At 50.1% G+C, this 27,351-nt stretch overlaps 1 protein-coding gene and 1 long non-coding RNA gene across 13 annotated transcripts in view; one reads left to right on the forward strand and one right to left on the reverse strand.

The window, feature by feature from the left end:
- Positions 1-4,677: 4,677 nt before the first annotated feature.
- On the reverse strand, positions 4,678-26,851 carry LAS1L (LAS1 like ribosome biogenesis factor). 12 transcript variants are annotated; one of them, XM_002831742.5, is made up of 14 exons: positions 26,494-26,851; positions 25,624-25,749; positions 24,575-24,644; positions 23,372-23,453; positions 21,631-21,915; positions 21,249-21,295; positions 20,297-20,406; positions 17,048-17,133; positions 16,648-16,698; positions 16,141-16,347; positions 15,645-15,792; positions 10,060-10,553; positions 6,908-7,058; positions 4,678-4,997 (listed from the first exon to the last, which is right to left on the reverse strand). In XM_002831742.5, exons 1-14 carry the CDS (start codon positions 26,790-26,792, stop codon positions 4,871-4,873), a joined length of 2,283 nt encoding a protein of 760 aa, XP_002831788.1. In that variant the 5' UTR covers positions 26,793-26,851; the 3' UTR covers positions 4,678-4,870. The 12 variants fall into 12 exon arrangements, 10 of the variants coding, with proteins under 10 accessions (XP_002831788.1, XP_009233202.1, XP_002831787.1 ...); XM_009234927.3 differs by having other exon boundaries at positions 6,908-7,055; positions 26,494-26,840; XM_002831741.5 differs by lacking the exon at positions 16,648-16,698 and having other exon boundaries at positions 26,494-26,845.
- LOC112130758 (uncharacterized) overlaps positions 25,725-27,351 on the forward strand; it is a 54,592-nt gene continuing 52,965 nt past the window's right edge. Inside the window, exon 1 of the long non-coding RNA XR_002912958.3 lies at positions 25,725-25,884. This is a non-coding gene — a long non-coding RNA (uncharacterized LOC112130758). The remainder of the gene's footprint in view (positions 25,885-27,351) is intronic.

Below are 27,351 nucleotides of genomic sequence, written 5' to 3' on the forward strand. Positions count from 1 at the left end.
CCACTCATGGCTCTGTTTCTTTAAGAATACCAACAACAATGGGCCGGGCATGGTGGCTCATGCCTGTAATCCCAGCACTTTGGGAGGCAAAGCAGGCGGATCACCTGAGGTCAGGAGTTCGAGACCAGCCTGGCCAACTGGCGAAACCCTGTCTCTACTAAAAATACATAAATTAGCCGGGTGTCGTGGCCCGCGCCTGTAATCCCAGCTACTCGGGAGGCTGAGGCAGGAGAATTGCTTGAATCCAAGAGTTGGAGGTTGCAGTAAGCCGAGATCGTGCTACTGCACTCCAGCCTGGGCGACAAAGTGAGACTCCATCTCAAAAAACAAAACAAAGAAACAAAAAACAACAACAACAAAAGCCATACCACACATACATATACATATACTCTAGTTTGCTCCTAAGTATTAGATTTATGTCCTTGTGACTTATATTTTGAGATAAACTATAAAGGCAGGGATTTCCCCAAATGTGTTCATCTGAATTTTACCACAGTAAGTATATGTCCTCAAAATTTTGAAGACTAACAGTTCCAAGTGCTAATTGAACTGGTGCTCCCCGCAGGGCAGGGCTGGGCCTGCTTTTGCCCACCAGTCAGAACCAAGTGGTGGGCCTAGGGCCCAGACTTGATTTTTGTACGCAGCCTGTAGTTTCTCCCCTGAATGAATAGCCTCAGGTCCAACGATACATCATCTGCTGTCTCAGCCAGAATATCAGAGCCAAAAGGAGCCTACTATCCTACACTTCACACTCAGAGCGCTCAGCTGCATCAACCTCTTCAGGGTATAGTGCATGAACTGAGGCTCCAAGAGCACTGAAGAGATTTGACCAAGGCCGAACAGAATTAGTGGCAAAGGCAGGTACTGGAAGCCCAGGCCTCATGACTCCCAGGCCGGTAAGCCCTTTATCATGGTGGAGTTGGTTCTTCTCTCTGGAGCCTCCTACCCACCCTCCACCGCACCCCAAGCCAGTCTCATTCTAAAGGTAGAGGTGGCCATGATGGTTGCAGCAGAGCCCAGTCTATGAGCCTTTAGAAGAGGCTATTTGTGAATCTGAGAATCTTTTTTTGTTATCATCCTCCACGGGACTAAGAGTGCTTATCTCTCCCCACCTTTTTCCTGTTCTGTCTCTTACTCTTCCTGTCACATTCCTTGGACATACATGTATCAAGTTCTTACTGAGTACCCGATAGGGGTCTGGCCTATACTAAGCTAGGCAGACAGAAGAGGAATAGTCCATCTTGGGGAACTTGCACTCAGTGGGGGAATGAAGCACACTCAGAGAATAAAGTAAGACATTAAGACTTCCTTGGAGGGCAGTGGCAGCATGAGGGTAAGGAGAGTGGTAAGAACTACTAGAATTCCAAGAAGGGACAATCAACAAACGTCCAGTGCTTCTGCCCTAATCTCAGGTGGAAAATGAACTAGTCTGGTCATATCCCTCTCCACCTCCCCTCAAGCCTCATGTAATACCAAGTCCTTCATATTACCATGTTCCAATTATCCTGTATCCTGCATTGGTGCCCCCAACCATGCTTTCTCAACCTCTCCAGACTTTGACCTTCCTTCTACTCCTTGTTCTGACTAGTAGTCTTGCCTTTGAAGACCCAGTGCCAATGTCACCTCCTCTATCAAGCTGTCCAACCCCCTGGTCAAGCTACTGTTAGTCCCTCCCAACGGTGGGCCTTGCAGGAATATTGAGCAATACCTCTTAGCTCTTGTCACTCACTTTGGCACACCGTCTCTACCACAAAACAGGGAGTTCCTTGGGCGCGGGAACCATGTTCTTTGCCACTGATGAATTACCTATCAATCAGAGGGGAATCTCTGAATTACTGTTGTTGAATAATAATATAATCTATGCTCTCTTTCCTTGACCCCTATCCCTGTTTCCCAGTTAAATGTGTGCATTTCAGGCTGGGGACAGTGGCTCACACCTATAATTCCAGCACTATAGAGGCTGAGACACGAAAATCACTTGAGGCCAGGAGTTTGAGACCAGCCTGAGCAACACAGGAGGACCCCTGTCTCTACAAAAAAATTCAAACATTAGCCAGGTGTGGTGGTGAACACCTGTAGTCACAGCTACTCAGGAGGCTGAGGTGGAAGGATCACTTGAGCCCAGTAATTGGAGGCTGCAGTGGCCCATGATTGTGCCACTGCATTCAAGCCTGTGCAACAGAGCAAGACCTTGTCTCCAAAAATAGAAACAAAAATGAAAATTGTGTGCAGTTGACTTTCTAATCAGGCTCTTATCTCTAATCAGAAAGAAAAGGTCCATGGGCACTAGGCTAAGTAAGGTTGCTTCCTGACAGCTCCACTCCCCACCCACCAATCCCTGCCATCTGAAGCCCTTCAACCTGGCCTCAGAATTCCCAGGTTCCAGAAGGATACCAGCCAACAATGACCCTTGGCTCTTACTCTCTGGACCTAGACTAGAAATGAGCTCATGTAGTCTGCTCCTCATCTTTAGATCAGTCTTTGAGGGCCAGGGGAAAGCATGACAATGGGTTATATAGAGACCTGAGTCCCAATTTCAAGGCTTACCGACCCTGGCATGAACCTACACCACTCACACGTACAAAGCATGATATGCTTTAGACAACACTTTCCCATCTATTGTCTGTTTCAATCCTTACAAGCATGTGAGGCAAATATTATCTCCCTGCAGGTGAAAAAACTGTGGCATGATTTGCCCAAGGTTGCTCCTCTTAAGTGGTGGAGCTTGCCTGGAACCCAGGTCTTTGGCGAGCTTTTTCCTGTATACCAGTGCATCTGAAACCTCAGTGTGCATCAGAATCACTTTAAGGGCTTGCTAAGCCAAAGATTGCTGTCCAATCTCACCCTTTCTGATTCAGGTCAGCAATAGGGTCCAATAATTTGCATTTCTAACAAGTACCCAGGTGATGTTGACAGTTGCTAGAAAACACTGATCTATACTGACCTATTAACTTGCTCTGCGGCCTTAGGCAAATCCCTTCTTTTTTTTCTGCCCCACTGTCTCAATGCATACAATCGGGGGTGGGGGGGCGTAGACTAGAACTGTGACTTCCAGACCCTATTTATTTTTTTTTTTAGCAGCAAAACCCATCTTTCTGGCCAGGTGCGGTGGCTCATGCCTGTAATCCCAACACTTTGGGAGGCCAAGGCGGGTGGATCACCTGAGGTCAGGGGTTTGAGACCAGCCTGGCCAACATGGCCAAACCCCGTCTCTACCAAAAATACAAAAAAATTCGCCAGCCTTGGTGGTGGGCACCTGTAATCCCAGCTACTTGGGAGGCTGAGGCAGGAGAATCACTTGAACCCAGGAGGCGGAGGTTGCAGTGAGCCGAGATTGTGCCATTGCACTCCAGCCTGGGCGACAGAGTGAGGCTGTCTCAAAAAAAAACAAAAACCAAACCAAACCAAAACATCTTTCCAAAGAAATCTCATATATGATTCCAGTACATAAGAATCTGGTGAAGTGCTGGATGGGAACCCAGAGCTTATGGCACCTATCTCCCCACAGAGCAGGCACTGGAGTACCTCCTGGAGTACACATCTGCAAATCCCTTCACTAGATGTGGCCTATATGTTCTTTGAGGACTCTTCCAGCTCTGCCATTCCAAGATGCCAACAGACTTCTAGCATTTGCCATTGTGAGGGGACAGGGAAGAGCTGGAAGGAAACTGATGTTGCACAAGACTGCTTTGCCCATGCCTAATGCTTGGATCATACACAGGAAAGATCTTAACACTGCTGGGCTGTTGGACTAATGGATCCCTTTGACAACTTGATAAAAGCTAGAAAAATGATTATACATATACCCACAATGATACTTAGTATATCCTTTCAAGTGTTGTAGACACTCTAGGGGTCCTAATCCAAGTTAAAACTCTTGACTGGGCTCTAGCACAGCACTTTTACCAAATTCCTCTTTGGCATTTTCTTAGCATAAGCTCTCTCCGTCATTTCTTGGTGCGGCCATTTACAGAAATCCCTTAAGGCACCTAGCAGAGGCATTAGGTTATCATTTGGTCACTCTGTCCTTCCTCACCAGGCTGAAGGCTCTAAGGAATGAAAACATGGTTTATTCATCCCTATCTCTTGGTAGCTCACGGCTGACATGGGGTAGGCACTCTAAGGTGAGGTGAGTTTCTGAGGGGATTTGGTGACCACAGAGAAGGGGCTCTGGATCAGTCCCTAAGATATTTCTCTGGCTCTAATGCACACCACAGGGAAGCCCACTCTCAACTTTTCTAGGCCAAAAGAGTGCAGAAGTGACAAAGAAAATATTCTCTCTGGCTTTCAACTGCTGTTTGGTGCATAGTGAGGGCAGGTGTGGAGAACAGCAGGAAGCCTGCTGGGTAGCAGCAAGGTGGCCTGGCTCTTCCCACTGTCAGGGAGGCTCTAAGCAAACCACCTGGCCACTCGCTAGGCTCTGTAGCCAGCAATCCCTCTGGGGCCTGATGCTTCCAAGTGAGCTGGCCTCATACTACAGCTGAGAACAGAAATGGTTTGAGGAGTCCGGAATAAGATATGGGTGGAGCCTGGTTATAGGAGCAATCAAAGCCAGAGGCCCAAAGGACCTCAGGACCTAGCTCCTGGTCAAAGCCTTGTCTGGAGCCTCCACAGTAAAGGGAAAACTATACTGGTCTGCCCCAGCACCCACACTCTTCATCTCACAAACACCAAAACTACAGTTGCCTGTTTATTATTTTTCAAAACAAAACAAAAACAGAAGACATTCAAAATTCCCCTGTGGTGGACAACTGAGTTGATGTGGCTGATCCAGGCTGTCTCCCAGGTTGTCTCAGGGAGCATCAGTTGTACTAGGGGGTGGGCTGTTGCCCTGGCCGGGCTGGATGAACACTTGCACCAGGGATGGCCATCAGAAGAGCTGTAGGCCAGTTTTGAGCCCATGCAGCTGCCCCTGGCTCCAGAGAAGGCCCTCGAAGTTGCTGCTGCTGCTGTTGCTGCAGTTGCCACTGCCGACACCACAGCTCAGGCCCAAGGTGCTGAGGAGAGAGTGGGAGGTCAGTCAGGGAAGGAGGCAGCTTTAGGCTCTGGAGGGGCCAAGAGTGCTTGACATGTGTGTATCTGTGGGACGGGCCCACTCTCCTGCCTGGCTTTACACAGAGACTGGAGCAAATCCAAGAAACGACTTCGTGTGGTCCCCAGGATTGGCTTGGCCCTCTCCTCAGTTGGGGAAGGGAGGGAAGGAGGCAAGAACTTTTCAAATGAAGCTTTATGCAGAGCCCTAGTAGATAAACCAGATTCAAGCAGAGCTGTTTGGGTTGAGGTAGGGGAGGGGGCCCCACATAACCTGACTCCCAAGACATTGAAAGTAGCTGCCTTAACAGGGCATCCTTTCAAGGCCTTACAGCTTGGGGGCCTGGATCCCTCCCACACCCAATAGCTGGTTAAGGGGCCCAAGGCCAGGCTTGGGCTATAAGACTAGGTCCACGATCGCAAGATTGCTTTAGGGAGGGTGGCTCTGCCCTCCTTCTCCCTGGCCCTGCTCATAACACTCTTGCTTCCCCTGCTTCCCACAAGTCAAGGTCCTTCCAGCTGGGTGAGGGTGACAGCTGAGAGCAAAGCCATCACCCTACCCTCAGGCAGATCCATGGTTACACTACTGCAGCTGAAAGAACCCTTACGGATAATCTAGTCCCACCACCTCCCATCACCCACAATCTTACAGACAAGTTAACTGAGGCCCAGAGATGGGAATGGACTTGCCCAAGGCCACATAGCCAAGTCAGGGGTGGAGCTGAGATAAGAAGCAGGGGTGGGCATGCCCCTCCACAGCAGAGGAAACCTCCCTACTACAGTGGGTGTGGGAGCTGGGGTGAATCAGCTTCCTTCTTGACTGAACAGCTCCAGCTGCCCACACTTCACCCTTGATATCCATGGTACTCAATAAGCCATCCTTACCCAGGGCCAGGCTGGTTGGGAAGGAGGGGTAAGGGCACCTCTCTCTCAGACATGTGAATCCCACTCCCAACTACAGATCTCCTGGCTTCCCCAGCTGCCACCTCTCCTCTCCAAGAGGCCTGCTGGCCCGTGGCCTTGGACAGAGTCCATTGCATTGCCTTGGGTCTGGCCTGCTTCTGGGGCCCCTGGATTCTATAGCCCTTTCCCAGAATGCCCAGATGAAGAGGGGTTCATCTCCCAGGGAGTGGGCAGGCAGCAAAGAGAAAGACTCAGTTTCAGGGGCCCGCAGGGGTTCCTCTCTAGTACTCACAGGATTCTCTGGTCAGAATGGCCCAGCATTCTGGAATGTACAGGCCCTTTGGATGGGCTCCTTTGTGTTACTAGCATAGCCCCTCAGCAAGGGCTGCTTGGTTCCTGGCTCCCTGGTGACCCAAGGGCTCCCAACGCCTGTGATCCAGAGGCGAGTTTTGAGGGAGAGCACGAAGCCCTGTGCAGGCCTTGCTACCAAGGTGCCTGGACAGTGTGGGGAGGCCTACTGATTACTCTGTGCACCATTAGACAAATCCCTTCCCCTTTCTGGGCCTCAGTTTTCTCCTCAGGAACATGAAAAAGCTGGATGAGAGCATCTATTTTTGACTTTTTAGGAGTGGTGGACCAGTTAGAGAATCTGCTGAAAGCTATGGACCCTTCTCCTCCCAAAATGTGTGTGTGTGCGTGCACACACACACACACACACATCCATCCATAAGCACAAACTGTATGCAATCTGAGAGGGATGCCAAGCCCAGCTGTGTGTGGCTACTTCACTGGCTCTCCACACTAGGGACAGGGAGAGCTGGCAAGGGCCCAGCCAGGGACTGAGGCTTACACTTCACTCATTTAGGCCCTGACTGGGGACAGCTACCTCCCCCACCCACCTCACCTTGTCTTCTCTCCCTCCCACAGGTGGCAGAGAAAGGGGGTGAGAAATCCTTTTGCCATGGGCACTCACTCAGTCTTGCATGTTGAGGGTTCCAGCCGCTGCTCTAGCACAGGCTGGTCCAAAAGATACATGGTGTCATAATTCTCCAGCATGAGCTCTGCTGGGTCCTCGGTCTGACCTGGCATTCGGCCTAGGGGAAATGTGTCCCATCGCACGTCTTCTGTGGAGCAAAGGGAAGTGGCAAGACTGGGCTGATGAGCTGGTTCTCCGACTGGCGCACAGGCCTGCTCACCCTGTCCATCCACCCACCCCACTTAGCACAGGTGGGCTCTCTCAGGATCTCCAGCTTCACTGCTCTCGGTATCACTTCTCATGAGCCCCTCTCCACCAGAGTGCTTCACCACACATTCTTTATGGTCCTTCTCCCCCTCTATGTGCTTACATATACAAGTATACAACTACAGACATTTTTGTCCCTCTTTGCTCTTTTCCTAATTCCCCAGGCATGTTCCACACGGACACAAACAACAACTTCTGACCTGGCTGTATCACTGCTTCAACTTTTCATCCTCATCCCTATTTCCCTGTCTGTAGACACACACACAGGGACACATCATGGAGGGTCTGGATGTCCCAGAATTCCCAAAGCACCTCCCCGCCAAACCCCAAACCCACCAGTACCTCAGAGTAGCTGAATGACCTAGATTTCCTACAAATCTACACACACACTCCCCTGCCTATTTGAATACCACATATTTTCTTAATGCAGAGATACACACACACCCCCATGCCCATCTCAGGGTGGACTCCCTGAGATAATATGTTCCCCTGCCCCCTGCAGTTCTTGCCCCAAGATGCACAAGGTACACCCCTTTTCTAGGGAATGGCTGTCTCACCACACATCCCACCCCTCACAGCCACCCAAATATGTATACAGAAGCACACATACCTAAGCCCTTCACTCAGTGACTGTCCTGTTCACTCCCTGCCTCCCACACCCCTCATTCACTGGCATACAACCAGGAATCTTCCTGTCCCTACCTTCCCACACATGTGTACACACAGAAGGAGCAATGGCAAAGGAGAGAGGAAAAGAGTTAACGTTCTAGACTTTCCACATTCACAACTCACATCCCCCCACATACAGATGCTCCACTTTAGAATGGGGATGCCGGGCATCCCCCATCCCCCTCTGTCCTATCACTGAGACACCTACCACACAGTATTATATTAAATGTCCCTCCCCATCCTTCCACAAATGCATTCAGTGTTTTCAAATGAAGCCTTCACTGGTGCATTCCATGTAGATTCCATTTCTGGCCTTCTGCATCTCCCTGGTACTCAAAGAATTCTCCCTGTCATGATGCCCCTGGCATTCTATAATGTGTCAACCCTGGACCAGCTTTTTATGTAACCCAGAGCTCCTCAGGAAGGACTGTTCCTCTACTTGTCCATCCCCCTCCCCTGGCTCTCTTACTGGAAGTTGTGCCTGTCTTAATGTCTTGCGTTACTCCATGATACAGAAACACCTTCGTGCACAGGGGCCACTACCTACATAGGCTCTGTCACTGACCCGATCATCTCTCTATCATCACTAATATCCCCAATGCTGTCTACATCACTACCCCTGCTTCTTTAGCCTGATACCCTTGTACATGTCCCCAGTGACGGCGTGAACATACAGGCCATCTCTGGATGGCTATATCTCACTGCCTATTCCCACTACCCCTCCATAGCCGCCAACCTCAATGCTATCACTTCTCTCTCACACAGATTACCTATTAGCCCTCATGGATTTCAGCAACGCTGCCTCCTCTTCACAAAGCTGTACGACAGCCTGCTTGGCCATGACTTCTTCAACTGCCCCTACTTTTCCCTTTTTCCTATACACACACACACACACACACACACACACACGCACACACAATTCTGCTTATGTCAATGCCCCTCCCTTTCAATATTTACAAAGACCCCCCAACACAGCCCTCCTTGCCCTAAGTTATTTGTCACTGGGCTATGGTTTGGCCAGCAGGTACAGGCACACGCCCATACACACACACACACAGAGACAGACTTTATGTTTTATGTTCCAGCCCTTCCACCCTGTCCATACAAGGACAAACAAAGGCCATAGTATCTTTCTCTATAAACTCATTCACTGCCTCCCCTCTCACTCTCTGCCACTGCACACCCCACATCACACAGGCCCAGCTGTTCTCCCTCCCTCCCCAGGCTTCAGCACACAGACACCACACTGTTCTGTCATCCCTTCTGGGTGTTCCGGCCTCCGAGGTTCATTAACCTGTTCATTAACCTAAGCAAGGGTACTCAAAAGGAAGAGCAGATCCCTATCACTAACCCTCCCTGCAGCCTCTTCCTAGCTTTGGCCTCACTAATTTGTGTGCTCACCTAAAAATCACAGCACTCCTTATTCTCTCTTGTGATCTCACTTCCTGTTTCTCTGACTTAATGCCCTAGGTTCCTTCTTTCTTTCTTTTTTCTTGAGACGGAGTCTCGCTCTGTCGCCCAGGCTGGAGTGCAGTGGCTCGATCTCGGCTCATTGCAAGCTCCGCCTCCCGGGTTCACGCCATTCTCCTGCCTCAGCCTCCCGAGTAGCCGGGACTACAGGCGCCCGCCACCACACCCGGCTAATTTTTTTTTTTGTATTTTTAGTAGACACGGTTTCACCATGTTAGCCAGGATGGTCACGATCTCCTGACCTCGTGATCCGCCCGCCTCGGTCTCCCAAAGTGCTGGGATTACAGGCATGAGCCACTGCGCCCGGCCTCCTAGGTTCCTTCTTTCTAATACACACAGCAAAATCTTGTCTCACCACCAGCCAGCCTCAAGGCACACACACACATACACAGAAAGCACTGTCTCACTGCAAGTGAAAAACACGTGCAGAACCATATATGTACACACTCCCTACTTCTTGCTATCTTCTGCCTCTGTTACTGCCCAGGGCTCATACCCATGTCATCCTCTCAGAATGTGCTCTTATGTGAGGTAGCCAGCAGCCTGACAGTGGTCCCTGGCACTCACAGGCTCCATCCTAAGAGGTGGGGGAAACCAGCTGTCATCTATGCACCAGGCTGCCTTCCAGGCTTGCCTCACATTGGCTACCTCCTGCTACTTTCCATCTCTTCCTAGGGTAGAAGGAAGCCTCAAGAGCCAGCCAAAGAGAAAAGAAGTTCATGTGGGGACAAAGTAGTTCTTACCTGAGCTAACCTGCCATGCAGAGCCCTGCAAAGCTCCTCTTTTCTGGGCCAGAAGCCTAGCATTCTCGGCAGTGGGGGACTCTTGCCCTGTAGAGAAAGGCCCCACCTCCATTCTGTCTTCCTCTTCATCATCTTCATCATCATCTTCATCATCATCTTCATCCTCCTCTTCCTCCTCTTGGTCATCATTTTCTTCCTCCTCCTCTACCTGGTCTGGCAAGACCTCTTTCTCCTCCTTCTCCTCTTCCTTGACATCATTAACACTGCCCTGCTCCTCCTGCTGCTGGGCCTTTGCTTCAGACCCGAAGCTGGAGCTGGCTGGTTTGACGCTCCAATACAGGCTGTCTAGTGTATATGGAGACTTCCCAATGGGGGAGGCCTCAGAGCCCTCCTGCACCAGGCTGTTTTCTCCACTCTGGGTATAAATGGAACAGATGCGCAGCAGCTTCTCCTGCTCCTCGTCTGGCAGGCCCTGCCCCATGGCTTTGAAGATGCTGAGCAAAGGGAGGGATGGGGTAGGAAAGATTCAAAATCTCAAGCCACTTCATACCCCAACACTCCAGGGTTTGAACTTGGTCTCTGAACTTCCAGACCTGCCTCTGAAAGGCAGTGTAGTAGAGCAGACAGAACATAGAAACAACAGGACCATGGACCCAGAACAAGCTCTGTGGTTCATCTCTGTGCCTCACTTCCATTCTCAGGTAAAATGAGGGCAATAATGATACCTAATGTATAGGATTGTTGGGAGGAGTAAATAAGAAAGCTCACATAGAATGCCTGGCACAGTGCCTGGCACATAGTGGGCATGCAATAAATGATAGCTATTAGTCTGCACTTAAAAGCTACATAAATACACAAAACAGCCAACAGGCCTGCAGGGCTGGAAATGAGCAGATCCCTCTCTTCTCTGGCCTAGCTGAGCAACCTGTCTTGAGCTCCAAGGATATGCCTGGAAGTGTTCTGCGCTCCTTCTGCGTGGAACACAAACTGTGATCCCTTTATGGGAGCAGCTACAGCCCAGCCTGGAATGGAGGAAAAGAAAAAAAAAGCAGCGGCTGACAAGACAAAGCAGGATGTGGGAGGGAGGCCAGATGAGCACTGCGAACCTACTGCAGGCACTGCGGGGCTGAGGGAGACAGAGAGCACGAGGAGGGCAGGAAAGACCAAGGGAGGGCTTAGTGCAGGAGGTAGGGCCCGGGAAGCCCAGAGACAAGAGCAAGCACATGGTGCTGCTGCGTGCAGTGAGTAGCCCAGCTAGAGGGCACGGCCTGTGCTGAGGAGCCGTGGGAGGAAGAGAGGGCTGGGAAGGTAAGTGTGTGCATTGGTGTGTGTGTGAGGGTTCACCTGCCAATTCTGAGTACACATGAAAGGCTGTGTTTCTGAAGATCACCAAGTGACCACGTGGAGGCTGGCCTGGACAGGCAGCCTGGAGGCAGGGAGACTAGGGAGGAGCCTGTTCCGACAGTTGAGGCCAGAGTCGGGGAGGGCTGACCTGGGGCACTGGCAGTGGAGATGGGAGGGAGTGAAGCTGTGAAGGACACACAGACAGACAGAGAGCAGGGCTTGGTGACTGATGGCAGGGGTCAGGCAGAGTTAAAGATGATGACACTGTGCACACAAAAGACGGCGCCAACAGCAAAACCACCAACAGATACAGAGCTGCTGGGAAGGGGAGCTCGAAGGGAGAGGGGGGTGAGCACCCCTCACAGAGCCTCTCATAGAACCTGGCACCTAACAGGCACCCGGTCACGGATGGATGCGGATGGTTCACAGACGGGCCATGAGCTCAGCAGGCTGTTTTCTCTCTGGGCACATGCAGACTGGTCACATATGCAGGGTGACTGGTCAGTGGGGGCAGGGCTGGGGGGCTGATGACTTCACTGGAGATCCTGTCTATGGAGTCAGTTTCATATTCCAAGAGGATAGTGGGTCAAATTAAATTGATATTGGCTGGCTGGGGAAAGTGCTTGAAAAGCTTCCAGCTCTATCAGATGAAAAGCCAGAGAGAAACTTTGTCCTCTCATGGTGGTCCATTAGTGTGATTAATAATAAATATTCCCAGACACTTGATACTGGCAAAACGCCTTATCAGCCCTGCTTATGATTACCCACCTGCTATCTCGAGCCATTAGTCTGACCACTAAGGTGCGGGGGTGATGCGAATCTTAAAATACACCCCCTTCCTCGAGTATGTCTGGTCATAGCTCAGGACTGAGAAGGTCACAGATTCAGGCTGATGGAATGAAGGTGGACTTTGGGCTCACACCACCTGGGCCAAGATCCCTGTCCCACCAACAACAAATATGTGGCTATTAGATAAGTCCCATCACTCCTTAGAGCCTCAATGTCTTATCTGTCAAATAGGGTATAATATATAATACTTCCACCTCCCAAGACTGCTGTGTCAAAGTAAATGAAGTTAACCTCTACAAAAAAACACAGCACCATGCCTGACACTTAATTTCCAATAGTATCTTTTATTTTTTCTCTGGGGAAAACAAAAGCCAAGTTCTGTGTTTAACAGATGCTTTCTGCAATAATACAATCTAGTGGAGTATTACAGAAGAGCATGGGACTAAGGACAGGCTATCTGGATTCTGGCCCCAGCTCCGACTTGCAGCATAATACCTGGGCAAACCCCCTCTGTTCCCCACTCTGTGTAACGGGGCGATTAGGACTAGATTGACTGCTTATCTGGGAAAGGCAGGATCTGTGCACAAGGAATCGTACCCAAGTGAGCCGCTGTTACTGCTGGCATGTGTCGCATCCCTCTGGTATGCTTGGGTTGGGAGAAGATCTCTGTGGTCCAGACTTCTCCGAGACCAGCAGCTTCCACTCTGCAGGCACTTAGGATTGGAAAGTACCTTGAAGGCCACCTATCCAAACCTCTCCATGCTGCTCTTGTCACTCCCTCCCTCCCATTATATACACATGCCATGTTCCTTCTGGACTTTGAAACTTGCTTTATTCTTTCTCCTGCTTGAATTGTTCAAATGCCTCCTCTCGAAACTCTGACTCATCCAGGCCCTTTTGGTTCTCCTCCCAATTTCCCACCCATCCACATCACTTCTAGTCTGGAGCACACATCTGGCAATGTGGCTGTTCAGTTCCAACTCCTGGAAGTCTTGTCTTGACTGACTTTGTCTACAAAGCCACTTTTAAAACCTTACAAATACCTCTGTGTCCCAAATGCCATCAGGGTTAAAGAAAGACTTTTGGACTCAATAGGGGGATCAGGGACTAAGAGGGTCTTGGCATCCAGACTCCCACTTCATTCATTCCCCAGGCACTGGGTCAGCTCCCACCAAGGACAGCACTGCTGGGAATGAGAGAGCAGAGCACGGTTCAATTCAACGACATTTACTGAGGCCTGTTTGGTGCCTAGACTTGTGTGGTGTGCTGGGGCACAGACGGCTGATGTAGAGTCCTTGCCCTTGAAAAGCTTAGTCTGATAGAGGGAAGGAGACACTAAGGGAAGTAGACACGGCAACACAAAACCTCAGATTTGGGAAGTATTCGAGAGTCAACAGGACAGGGTAGATGGTGCCGCCACCAAGTGAGATAGGGAACAGAGGAGGAAGATCACTTTAGAGTTGAGATGGGGACTGAGACGACCAATTCTCTTTTGGTCACAGTAAGGTGCCTGTGGGCCATCCAAGGGGAGATGTCTGACATGCAGTCGAGTACAGGAGGCTGAATCTTGGGGGAGGGGCCAGGGCTAGACAGATTTGGGTCTCAGCACTTTATAGGAACTAGTAATAAGCACAGGCATTTTTCGAGGAGGGGGTGGTAAACAGCATCAATGCAGCAGACACAGAGACTGACAAGGGCCCACTGATTTGGTAATTAGGAGGTCAAAGCAACTCTGGGGGTGAATGTCAAATTGCAGCAGGTTGAGGAGTAAGAGGGTAGTGAGGAAATGGAGTGTTGAGTGTAGACTACTCTTTTGAGATGTTTTGATGGGAAGGGTGGGAATGATAAGCTGATGATAACCCAACAGAGGGATGCAGGGTCAAAGGAGATTTTGCTTGTGTTGCTGTTATTGTTGTTTTGTTTAAGATGAGAAAAGCTCAGGCACGTTCCTAGGTTGAAGAGCAAGAGCCAGCAGAGCAAGGTAGAGGCTGGGGTGAGGCCCCAGCGATGCTGGCAGAGGTGGCTCCAGAGCACAGGTGGAGGAGCAGGCTTTGAGGTGGGGCAAGGCCACCTCATCCTGAGACTGGCGAGAAGGTTGAGTGCAGCCGCAGATCAGTTCACGAGGGCTGGACCTCAGGTCGAGGGGGCCCTGCCGGATGCCTCCATGTGCTCGAGGAAGCTAGGGTGAAATGGGAGAGGGGGAGGGGCTTGAGGTGAGCGGTAAGGGTTTAGAATAGTGAGGAAATGGGAGAGAAAGTGGTCAGAAAACAAGTAAAAGTTCAGACAAGCAGAACTGAGGCCTCGCCCGAGATTAAAAATCATACCTCTGCAGTGGCAGCAATCCGCAGGGCTATGTGGTTTTCTCCAGCAGAGCTCAGCTACCCGGGCTGAGGAGCAGGGGAGCAGAATGGGGAGGATCAATTCCAGCTCAGGGGTTTGCAAGTCAGATATGGCCAAAGGATGGGCGAAGCTGAAGGTGCTGATGATGAGTGGCCGAACTGAGCAACCACAGACAGGAATAGAGGGGAAGCAAGGTCAAGGGATGCAGGAAATGGAGGGATGGAGATCTGGATGCAGGCAAAGAGCAGATGTCATGGGATGCAAGGGTGAGAACTAGAAGGACGAGAAGTGGTGGTCACCGAGTGGGATGCTGGGATGTGAGCTTTCAGAGGTGGAATAGCTCCGAATGATGGAAATGGGTTGCTGAGTGTAGTGGAGAATGAAAGTCACTGGAGTTGAGGAGCTGTAGAGTGTCAGATGAGTCATCCAAATGAAACAGATATTGCTCAAGAAAGCAAGAAGGGAATCAGGTGCTAAAGGCTTCCATGATTATGAGGGAAGTGGCTCAGGGTCAGGAAATGACAGAGAAAAGGAAAGGGAGACAACCACAGGTATTTACCAGTGCAATATTCAGTTTGACCATAGAACCCAGGGTGGATAGGGTAAAGGAGACTCACAGGAGGTATGGCTACCATGGTAAGTTGGGCCAGAATCAGAAAGATCTTTGAATGTCAGGCTAAGAAGCCTAGACTTAACAGGAAGGCAATAGGGAGCAACTGAAGGTTGCTAAACAACTATCAGAGGTATACTTTGGAAAGATAATAGAGGAAACAGCACTGGGCTTGGAGTCAGAAGACCTGGGTTCAATAATAACAGCAGCTACCATTTATTGTGCACTTACTCTGTGCAGGCCACTGTGCTAAGCACTCTAGGGGGATTGTCTTATCCATTCCCACACTGGACTCAGTTCAGTCAGGTCTTAAGCTGTATGATCTTAGGTAAGAAAACCCTACCCCTCCCCTCTCTGGACTCAGTTGTCCCATCTGTCAGTGGGAGTGAGACTGGGCTAGACTGTCCCCAAAGGGCCCTTCTAACTCAGTCATTCTAGGGCAGTGTGGCCCTGAGGCTTGAAGGGCCTCACCCTCTTACCGGATGGAATTCAAGAGACTTACATCCGAAGCAGTTGGGGGCTGGCCCAGCAAGGTGAGCCCAAGCAGGACTCAACCATCCGGGGCCAGTCAAGGGAGGCAGAGCAGTTGAACAGCCTCCAGCCCCTTCTTGCTTCCCACTGGCCTGCAGAAAATCGGCGAGCATTCCGTCCTGAGAGAGAAGAGAGGATCTAAGGAGAAGGAAGCAGTGAGCCCCCCACCCAACATTTCACCTCAGAAAGTTTGGCTCTGTCCCTCCCCATCCCCCCAGACTCCCCACCTATACCTCCCAACTGCTCAAAGAATTCAGGGCACTTTGCCCCAGCCCAGTTTAGTTGGCTCTGAGAAGAAAAGGAAAAGGGAGATTTGTCCACTGCTGCCGTGGGGCCCTCTTGGGCAAACCTAAACCTTTATCACGGGAGGTGTTTGCCTGGTGCTTCTTAGCAGAGAGCTGAGGACAGTGGCAGAGGCTCCTGCCTGGGCTGCCTTAGGCCCTAGGGCTAGGGCTAGTCTCCCTCACCAGTCTTGGTGTTGGCCACGATCAGTTCAACGGTCCATCTGAGGATGTAGGTAGGCCGGATCCCGCTGATCCCCAAGGCTGGCAGTTCAGAGAGCATCCTCTCCAATAGGGCCTGCGTGAAGTTCTGGGAGTGCAGGCCCCTGAGCAGGGGCTGCCAGAACTGAGAGAACGGCTTTGGCACCAGGACGTCATTCAAGTCCACGTTTTCTGGTTTGTAAGGGACACCCATTTGGGGGGCAATAGGAGGGAGAGAGCAGGAGAGCACGGAAGAGAGAGCAAGAGACAGCAAGAGAAAGGAAGTGAGAGTGAGAGCAAGAGAATGTGTGCGCGCGCATGAGCCAAGCCCCCCACCAACAACAGAGTTGCCACCGCAGAACAAAGGAAAGAGGAGAGCAGAACAGTGGGGAGAGAGAAACCAGTTAGTATCTGGCAACCAACAACTGACTCAAAATAAAGTATAAACAAAACAGAGATCTGGTTCTAGCTTCAGCTTTATCAATAACTCACTGTGTGACTTTGGGTCAGTACCTTCCCCTCTCTGGACCTCAGTCTGACCATCTGTAACATGAGGATGTTGGACTAGATGACCTCACAAGGCCCCTCCAATTCTGCTGTTCTAGCTCTCTAGCTAGCAGCTAAATCACAACGAACATGGCACAATAATGTCATTAAGACTCCCCAACCCCACCCCATCCCACTCCACCCCATTCCAGACCACTTAAGGACAGCCCCACAACTGTCAGTGGGGCTACCTGTTCTGCTCAGCCAGGAAGGCTGAGGGACTTTCAGAGGCCATGGAATGGCAAGAAACAGCCTTCACACCCCAACCCAGGGCCCCCAGCCCACCCCAGGTGTTCCCACCCAGGAATCAGAACCCTAAGGGTGCAGTGAGTCCCCAGAACCCTACCTTCATATTCTATCTGCAAAGCTGCCAACTGTTCAAATGTGGGGACAAGGAAGCCATCATCCAGAAAAGCATCCAGCACAGCCTCCCTGGAACAAAAGGACAGTACTTTAGCAAAGTGATGCTGGCAGAAGACCCTCTCCTACTCCTCCACCCACCTCCAAAGCAGCTAATGCCTCTGGCTCAAGTGGCTGAAGCAGCACAGGGAGAGGGGTGGTGGGTGGGTAGGAGTGGGGAGGAAGGGAGTTGACAATTGGATCTTAGGCTTCAGCCTCCTCGGGCAGGGGCTGGTTAGAGGCTGGGATCAGTGGGTTTTGAACAAGCGCTTACCAAGCACTAATGCTGATCTATGGCCCATAACAAGAGCAGTAGTGTCTGAATACACTTCAACACACAGACAGGAAAAAGTTCCACATCCACAGAAGGAATTAAATGCTGGGATATGGGGTCAAGGGCTTTTAGACTCAGTTCTTGCAGTCTGTTTCTCTTGACCATTCTCCAGTACCCTACCCCTTCTCTTCTCCCTGGCTACCTTCTTTTAGATCCTAGAAGTAGAAACCTTGGGGACCCAACTGCTAGACCAAATATGGTCCATAGGCCTTATTACCAGGGGTTCTAAAAACCCAGAACATAGTTAGAGGGGTTGCAGGAGTAGGCTGTAGGGGTAATCTCTCATCCCTATCTATTAACCCATTTATGCCTAGTGTTCCATTATTGGAATGCTAAGCTTGTGGGAGTTATTTATATCCTACTGCTCAAGGTCTTCACCAAGGTCTGATTTTTCAAAAAAAAAAAAAAAAATTTTGCAACCTCTGGCATAAATGGGTTAATAGCGCAAACCTACACCAGCAACAGCAAGCTGATTCCTCCAGAGTTAGTGGCTTCCCAAGAGGCTCTCTGCTACAGTTTGGATGTTTGTCCCCTCCAAATCTTATGTTGAAATTTGATCCCCAATGTTGACCTTAGTGCCTGTAGAAGAGGTTTGGGTCATTGGGTCGGATCCCTCATGAATGACTTGGTGCTGTTCCCACAGTATTAAGTTCTTGTTCTATTAGTTTCTGCAAGAGCTGGTTGTTAAAAAAGAGCCTGACATCTCCCCCTCCACCTTGCCATTTGATCTCTGCACATGTGGGCTCCCCTTTGCCTTCTGCCATGAGGGAAAGAAGCAGCCTGAAGCTCTAACCAGAAGCAGATGCTGGCACCACGCTTCTCATACAGGATACAGAAGCATGAGACAAACAAACCTCTTTTCTTCATAAATTATCCAGCCTCAGGTATTCCTTTATAGCAACACTAAACAGATAATAGACATTCTCCTAACTGACCAAGCCTAGACGTGGAAAAAAGAGCTCCCAAGTTGTCCTAATGCCTGGAAAATTGACATACTTAGATCCTTCCCTCCAGCATTACCAGCAGACACTACTGTGTTAGGGGCACAGTTTTCCCAGCTGCTAATGAAGCCACCACCAACCCTTTTGCTGAAGGGTAGAGCCAAGAAACCTAGGCTGGACAAACACTGATAAAATACTTTTGGAACGAGTATCCTGGACATGACGAAAAGACTCCAGGGGCAATCCCAGCCTACACTGCAGTTCTCACCCAGGGTTACGCTGCTACCTACACCACCTACCTATACTCTCCAAATTCTCTCTAGCTGAGGTTTAGCATTGCCTCCACAGGTTCTTAGCGGAAAGTCTCCCAAAGCCCTTCCAGCTGAATTTAGGTAGAAAGCCCCCAAGAGCTAGGGAGGAAAGAATGGTAGACATACTATGCGCCTGCTCTGGACTGAGCTGAGCACTTTGTTTCGGAAACAAAGGCTCACAGCCATACTTGAGAGACAAGGAACTTAGTCTCTAGGAGCCAGACCCTGAGAAGGTCCCGCCTCTATTCCCCTAACCATGACTATCCAAGGGATGCTAATACCCTCCAATGGCAGTTCAAAAGAAAACACCAGGCCAGGTGTGGTGGCTCACATCTGTAATCTCAGCACTTTGGGAGGCGAAGGCAGGTGGATCACCTGAGGTCAAGAGTTCCAGACCAGCCTGGCCAATATGGCAAAACCCCGTCTCTACTAAAAATACAAAAAGTAGCCAGGTGTGGTGGTATGTGCCTGTAGTCCCAGCTTCTCGGGAGGCTGAGGCAGGAGAATCCCTTGAACTCGGGAGGCAGAGGTTGCAGTGAGCCAAGATTGTGCCACTGCACTGCAGCATGGGCAACAGCGAAACTCCATCTCAAAAAAAAAAAAAGACCAGGCCGGCTGCAGTGGCTTATACCTGTGATCCCAGCACTTTGGGAGGCCAAGGCAGGACAATCTCTTGAATCTCAAAACTTGAAACCAGCCCGGGCAACATAGTGAGACCCCATCTCTACAAAAAATTAAAAAATTAGCCAGATGTGGTAGTTCATGCCTGTTGGTCCCAGCTACTTAGCAGGCTGAGGTGGGAGGATTTCTTGAGCGTGCGAGGTTGAGGCTGTAGTTAACTATGTTCGCACCACTGCACTCCAGCCTGGGTGACAGAGCAAGACCCTATCGTAAAAAAAGAGAAAAGGCCAGGCACAGTAGCTCATGCCTGTAATCCCAGCACTTTCGGAGGTCCAGACAGGCAGGTCATTTGAGGCCAGGAGTTTGAGACCAGCCTGGCCAACATGGTGAAACCCTGTCTCCACTGAAAATACAAAAACTAGCCAGGTGTGGTGGCTCACGTCTGTAGTCCCAGCTACTCTGGTGGCTGAGGCATGAGAATCACTTGAACCTGGGAGGTGGAGGTTGCAGTGGGCCGAGATTGCGCCACTGCACTACAGCCTGGGTAACAGGGCAAGACACTGTCTCAAAACAAAAAACAAAAAACAAAAAACAAGACAAGACTAGCAGTGCCCACCATACATATATCTTTTACCTCAAACTTAGACAAGGGCTAGGCAGTGAGTGAGGTGGTAATTATCAAGGGATTTTCCTAGTTGTCAAGAGCTCCACATGCCACCTGACAGAGAGGAAAGCAGCTGGTCAGGAGATGGATGATAGTGGGCATTCCTGCCTCTGGCCATTCTAGTATAGGCAACCCCCACCTGGAAGTTGGCAGGGTTGAGGGCAGACAGTTCTGCCAAATGTAGGGTCACTGTGGAGGGGATCAGGATTATCCCTGGGATTTTGTAGAGCAGAGGTTGGCAAGCTAGGATAGGGAAACCGATTTCAATGAGGCTGCTACCCTCTATCCTAGAGAATACGCAGCTCCCGGTTACCTAGTTACACACCTGTTCTCGCATGTAACGCCCTTGAGCTCTGCCAGGACACATTCTACACGTGGGGACGGGTTATTCCACGCCTTAATGGCCTTAGGTAAATACCTAAATTTCTCCAGCACCTGCCAGCAAAGAGGGTCCCATCAGAAGGCTCGTTCAGCCAAGCAACCCACCTCCACCCCTCCAGGATCCCTTCCCATAGGACCTCTCAGCACTGCCCTGCAGGGGACAGGGCAGGGCATGCAGGGGTGGGCCCACAACTCCCCTATTGGCCTTGCAACTAAAAATAGCCTGATTCTCAAATGTGAGACTTTCTCCTCCTTCTCCCTCCCTCCCTCCTCCAACTGAATTTCCTGTGGGTAAATACTGAGATGTTCAATGGGGGAATTTGGCTGGAGACAGAGACTCTTAGGCCAAAGGGCCAGGGATGAGGGGAGGCAATGAGTTATAGAAGAAAGATAACTGGGAGATCCAGGTGCTAATCCTGGTTCTATCATTAACTGTATATGTGACTTTGGGCCTGTTCCTTCACTCATCCATGGCTTCAATTTCTTAATCTGTGAAAAGGAAGGGCTGAGCTAAATGGTTTCTGAGTGACCTCCCTAAAAACAGCACCCCTCCAGCTCACCTGATTTAGGGAAGCTCTTGGGCCCCATCTACCGGTCAGCTGCAGAATTGCAGGACTGCGCAACTACCCATTCCCAGTTGTTCCCTACCACCCAGTGGGGCAGATTATCCGCAAACTTCATCATCTGTTCCCTTCCATCGGTGTGGAGGATCAGCCAATTGGACTCTGCTCCTCTTGTTTCCTTCCTAGTTCCCCCCTCTCTCTTTCCGAGAAGTTCCCTCATGCTTTGTCACTTTTCTTTCAAATTCCTTCTCAAGACTTCTCTCAGGTAGCTGGCAAGAGGGAAGAAATGGCTGGGGCAGATGAGAGCACACCAAGTCCAGGGCACTTTCTTACCGTAAACTGCTCCTCTTCGTATGATACCAGCAGTTCTCGGGCTCTTTCTGAAAACAGAATGGGGAGACAGATAGGACTGCCAGCGCAGACCCCTTCTCCTGATGGGATTCTGAGCCTCTCTCACCTCATTTCTTGAGTTGTAATTGAGGAACTAGAATTCCTTCCCCAACTACTTCACAGGGCTCAAGATGGTTTGTGAGGCGAATGTGACAGCCATTATACTACAGCAACTAGCCAGGAAGATGGTTTGTGACAGTAATTTTTTAAGCTAAGATTCACCACAGCCCCAGGTGAAATGCTGAGCCAGGGAAATAAACAGCGTTAACTCTAAGCCTGAGCCTTCTGGGCTCATGGGCCCCTTTCTGCCCTCCAAAACACCTACCATATAGCTCTTTATGACTCAGGGCCTTTTTGCAATGAGAATCCAGCTCTTCGCTGCCTTTGCTGTCTCCATCGGCCTTTACATCTGACTCCGTACTTTTCCCATTATCCTGAGGCTCTGGTTTCTGTTCTGTGATGTCATCAACAACAATGTTCTTATCTTCCTCTTGATCCTCTTCTTCTATCCCTTCCCTGAACTCCTCCAACTCCCAGGTCTCTCTCAGGCTGTTCTCCAGTTGGCGGCACCAATAGGTCTTCTGGAGCCAATCCAGGACAAAGTAGCAGCCTAGAGGGGGGAAGGCAGGCAGTGCCACAGGATCAGGCAGGCAGCTAGCAGACCTCCAGCCTCATCTTGTGGGTATTATGGGAAGGCCCCAGGAAAAGGCTTGGCTCCAAGGTTCAAATCTCAAATACCCAGAAGCAGCCTCTTTCATTCTGGGTTATCCCCCTGTTCTTTGCTTTATCCTGCTCACCAGCACTTTTTCTAGAAAAAAACCTATTATTGGACTTAGAGACGGGATGCCAAAAACAAGGGGCTAGTAAGTGGGAGAAGCAGGAATCAGCCCCATTAGCTAGTTACATGGCCTTGGCCAAGTCTCCCCTTTTCTAGATCTGTTTTCCCATCACAAAGAGTGAGGCTAAATCCAGGATTCTTAATCGGGATGGGGTGGATGTCCAAGGAACCCCTGGGTTCATGACACTGCTGATGGCTCATGCCTGGCAACCTCCCCACCTCAACTATGGAGAGGTATGTAAGACTAATGAGGCACTACCTCAGGAACAACATTTAAGGGGAGTGGCCGGGCACTGTGGTTCACGCCTATAATCCCAGCACTTTGGGAGGCCAAGGTGAGCAGGTCACTTGAGGTCAGGAGTTTGAGACCAACCTGTCCAACATGATGAAGCCCCAATTCTACTAAAAAAATACAGCCAGGTGCAGTGGCTCATGCCTGTAATCCCAGCACTTTGGGAGGCTGAGGCGGGCAGATCATGAGGTCAGGAGTTCAAGACTAGCCTGACCAATATGGTGAAACCCCATCTCTACTAAAAATACAAAAAAAAATTAGCCAGGCGTGGAGGCGCAAGCCTGTAATCCCAGCTACTCAGGAGGCGGAGGCAGGAAAATCACTTGAACCCAGGAGGTGGAGGTTGCAGTGAACTGAGATTGTGCCACTGCACTCCAGCCTGAGTGACAGAGTGAGACTCTGTCTCAAAAAAAAAAGTTAATCAGGCATAGTAGCATGTGCCTATAGACCCAGCTACTCAAGAGGCTGAGGCAGGAGAATCACTTGAACTTGAGAGGTGGAGGCTGCAGTGAGCCAAGGTCGTGCCACTGCACTCCAGCCTGGGCAACAGGGTGAGACTCGTCTCAAAACAAACAAACAAAAAACAACTTAAGGGCAGGCAAAAAAACCTCTGTAGTCAAGGTATCAAAATATGCCAAGCCATGTTGGAAGCTGAAACAAAAGGAGAAATCAGTAATACTAATCCTGTTTTACTTAAAGTTTTGATATTATGTTTATCATGAATTTTTCCACATTAATATGTTATTTATCTTGATTATGGAACTTTTGACTTCTCCCCACTTTAAATGTTGTGCCCAAGGCGAGGACTCACTTCTTTCACCCTAGTCCCAGCCTTGACTCCAGGTGGAGACCCTCCTGCCTATCCCTCTACCCTCAGCGCCACCAAGCCCAGGCCCCTGGGCTTAACTGTGATAGGTATACCCTCTGAGGACTCACCTCTGCGGCAGTCATTTATATGGGGCATTTTCTTGTGGGTCAACTCATGGCGAAGGTCAACAATCCAATCCGGAATGTTTACCTGATTACAGGGGAGGGTGTGAGTACAGAAATTGGAAAATAATTATTAAAGTTGGAAGGGAGCCAGAGATTAATTATCCTGACCACCCCCTGCCCCATTTTACAACTAGAGAAATTGAGGTCCTGAAAGAAGATTCCAATCATAGTGATAGAGCCAAGAAAAAAAACTAGCTCTCCTTATTCTTTTTTTACTGCTCTATGGAGGAGGTATTGAAAGTCAGAAAAGTGGGTCAGGCACAGTGGCTCATCCTGTAATCCCAGCACTTTGGGAGCCCAGGGCAGGTGGATCACTTGAGGCCAGGAGTTGGAGACCAGCCTGGCCAAGATGGTGAAACCCTGTCTCTACCAAAAATACAGATGTAATCCCAGCTACTCGGGTGGCTGAGGCATGAGAATTGCTTGAACCTGGGAGGCGGAGATTGTGGTGAGCCAAGATCATGCCACTGCACTCCAGCTTGGGCAACAGAGCAAAACTCTGTCTCAAAAAAAGAAAAGAAAATCAGAAACAGAAAAGGCACACACCTCCCCTAACCACCAACCATCCTTCTACAACAAAGAAATACCTGTGAATGAGCATTAACAATCACATTCTCCAGCCTCCCTCTCCCCTGTCCTTCTCCCTGAGTATCCTTTACCCCTGCTTCCCTCCTACACCTCCTCCGGGAAGCGCTAATGACTGACAGTATGCCTGCCCTCTGGGCCTCTACACACTTCACATACTCCTCAGGGTAGGAATGTCTGAGTTACAGAAGTAGAGACATGGGATGGGAATTCCTGATTTACAAAGTGACTCAAAGTAGCTGAGCTGTCTCCTCCCTCAGACTGTCAGCTCCCTGAGGGCAGGCGCTGTGACTGTCACATCTTTCCTGTCCCCACCCAGTGCTACATTTGGGCTCCTCCCAGCAAGCTGGGCAGGCCAAGCCCTCTGAGATACCAGTCATATGAGAGCAAGGGAGCAACTGTGCCTCCTTCAGGCTGGAAGCTGAGGCTCTGGGATTCTTGCTGGGCTTGGCTGGTAGTGATGGGAAGAGCTAGTCTGACTGTGTGCCCACATTACCCCATGCTCCATTTGTTGAGCAGTCTTGGAGAGAGAATTGAGCAAGTTCACTGAATCATACGCACCTCTTGAGCCAGACACTTGAGGGGGACCTTGGCAAACTTTGTCTTCCTCTCTGAGATAAGATTCACAAACCTGGAGTTGAGGGAGAAATAAGTGGCACAACCCAAGGAACCATTTTATTCCAAACGCTTTGCTGAGTTACTGAAACCCTGCATTTCCACTTTTCCACTGACTGTCCTGTCCTATTCTTACAAGTTGGTGTCAGCCAGAGCAGGGACAGTTCCATCCATTCCAACATTTAATGAGAGTCTGCCCTATAATGAAGCCATACAGACAAATAAGACACTGCTCTAGCCTTGAACAGTTCGGTCTAGGATAAATAATCATGATATAATGTAACGTATTAGGCTAGAACATAATATGTTATAAATGCTGCAAAGGACTACATCAGATAATGGGGAGCACAGCTAACCAATGGAGAAAATAAGAAGAGAAAGGGAGGATCTCAAGGCAGACACGGGGAAAATAGATAAACAAAGACTTTGACAGATATGAAAACTCAGTAGCAACCTTTGTTTCCGACGTGTATACAGCTAGAACCATTATGAGTCACTTTGTAAGTCAGGAATTCCCAGCCCATGTCTCCACTTCCATAACTCAGCAATCTTTCAGTGTTCATGAGGGAGAGAAGGGGAAAAGGGTGGTGCTAGGAATAGACAGGGACAGGGTTGGAAAGTCCACATTAAATCACAGGCGAGGACATTGAGCCATTCAGACAAGTTCCTCTGGGTGAGGAATTCAAAGGTAAGAAAAAATATCAGACCACCAAGAGACCCACAGAGATCACCTGGTCTGAATCCCCTCCTCCACATTCCAAGATAGAAAGAAAAATGGAAGAGAAGGCTTTCAGGAAAAAGGAAGAAAAAGAGGAATGTGTTGACGAGGGTAACAAAAGCTGTTAAGTCAAGCAATAATCACAGGCTGATCCACAATGAGGTACACGCAGGGTTTTGCTTCAGGTAACACCTGAAGCCAAGTTTTGCTTATCACATGCCTCCCCTGCCTCCAGTCCCCAAAGCCAACCTCCACCCCTACCCCATGCAGGTCTTACCTGACCAATGCCATGCCATAGAGCAGTCTAAGTTCATCAGTGCCCAAGCCACCAGTTACATCCAAGAGCTTACAGCGTATCAGGTCAGCAGTAGAAGCCACTGCCAGAGGGAGTTCGTTGCCTGACCTAAAGGGTCACAGTCCAGCACCGTCATAAAGAGACCTTACACTGGTCCACCCTCCACCTCAGAACCTAGGTTGTTGCAGGCTACACCCATCATATTCTGGTTCAAGAGAGCATGAACAGACACAAAACAAGAAGGTAGGAGGAGACAGGATAATGTCTGTGGGATCCAACAGTATACAGGGCATGAGGGGCTGACTAGGCCGTATACAGGACACCTAACTGGTAGACTGTCAATCAACAGTTGTGTGGACACACCCCTTTCTTTCACCCCCAAATTAACTCATTGAGCTAGAGGAGCCCCTTATCCCTTGTTAGTCGGCTCCCAACTCAATCTTACCAACTGGATTGAGGTGCCCCACTCAAACACTGTCTTGCAGGCAAGACTTCCTCCCCATTGGAATCGGAAATCTACCCTAGGGTACTAACCTACTCCTTAAGCCCTGGCTCAGGCCTCACTAGTCCCTTCGGCATCCTCTCCAAGTTGGGAGAAGGTCACTTTTTGGAGGTAATGGGTAAACCTCACAGATATAACAAGAGAATTGTTGAGGCACAACCCCTTACTTTCCATTGCGCTAACGGGATTAGCGCAAGAGATGGCTGCCGCGTTCCCCCAGGCATCTGGGAGAGGGACAACTTTAGGCGACTTAGGGGAAGACTGGAGAACAGGGCCTTATAGAAACTCGACAAAGGAAGAGGTGCAGCGCCACCAGCACGCAGGCAAAAGGGCCGAACCCGCCACCTTACCTGCTCCTCCACACCGTGATGCGGTTAAGCGCGTACCGCTGCAACTTATGGTCGTCACAGAACAAATAAACCGTCACCTGGTCCCACTCGGCCCTGCTGAGCCAGGCGACCACGATGCCGTTGGCCGAGAGTGGCAACGACCCTTTCCCTTTAACGCACTTTCCGTACCACGCACTCCACACGAGATCCATCCCCTGGGAACCCAGACCTGGCCCGGCCCCGGATTCCCACGACATACTGAGCTCAACACCAAGCTCTGTGCCGCCCCGCGCCGCTCCGCACAGCCTTCCCCTCAACATGCTACCCTCACTCCGAACCGCCACCGCACCAGCAGCCAATAGGAGAGCGTGACCCCATACGCAAGCCCGCCTTCCAGCGTCAGCATGGCCAATCGGAACGTGAGAGTTGGGCGCCGACCTAATGACGTGTGGGGTTAAAAACTCGCCGGCCGGAAGTGTGCTTTTCACAAAGTAAACCCACTAGGTGCAAGAGTTCAGCCTCTAGGTTCCGCCAATTTCCTGGTTGCTAACCGGCTTCTGTACCAGACCGGAAACGGTGTGTCTTCACTGCAAGAGGAACTTTATTTTGCTCCCCTCGGCGGGTGGCAGCTTGATTGTAGTCATCCAGTGAACTGAAAATGCGATTTTAAGAATGTTTTTATTGCCGTGAATCAGGATCTAACCTAGTAAAACACTGGACACTGAAGCAGGGCTACAGAGGAAATATCTCATATCGAAATAGTTACAGTTGGGTTGAAAAAATCTGCTTTTGTGGCAGGTAACCAGGGGCCCTGCCTTTTAAATTAGTACCAGCCTGGCCAGGCGTGGTGGCTCACGCCTGTAATCCCAGCACTTTGGG

This window comes from Pongo abelii, chromosome X, assembly GCF_028885655.2.
Source record: "Pongo abelii isolate AG06213 chromosome X, NHGRI_mPonAbe1-v2.0_pri, whole genome shotgun sequence".
Classification (NCBI taxonomy): domain Eukaryota; kingdom Metazoa; phylum Chordata; class Mammalia; order Primates; family Hominidae; genus Pongo; species Pongo abelii.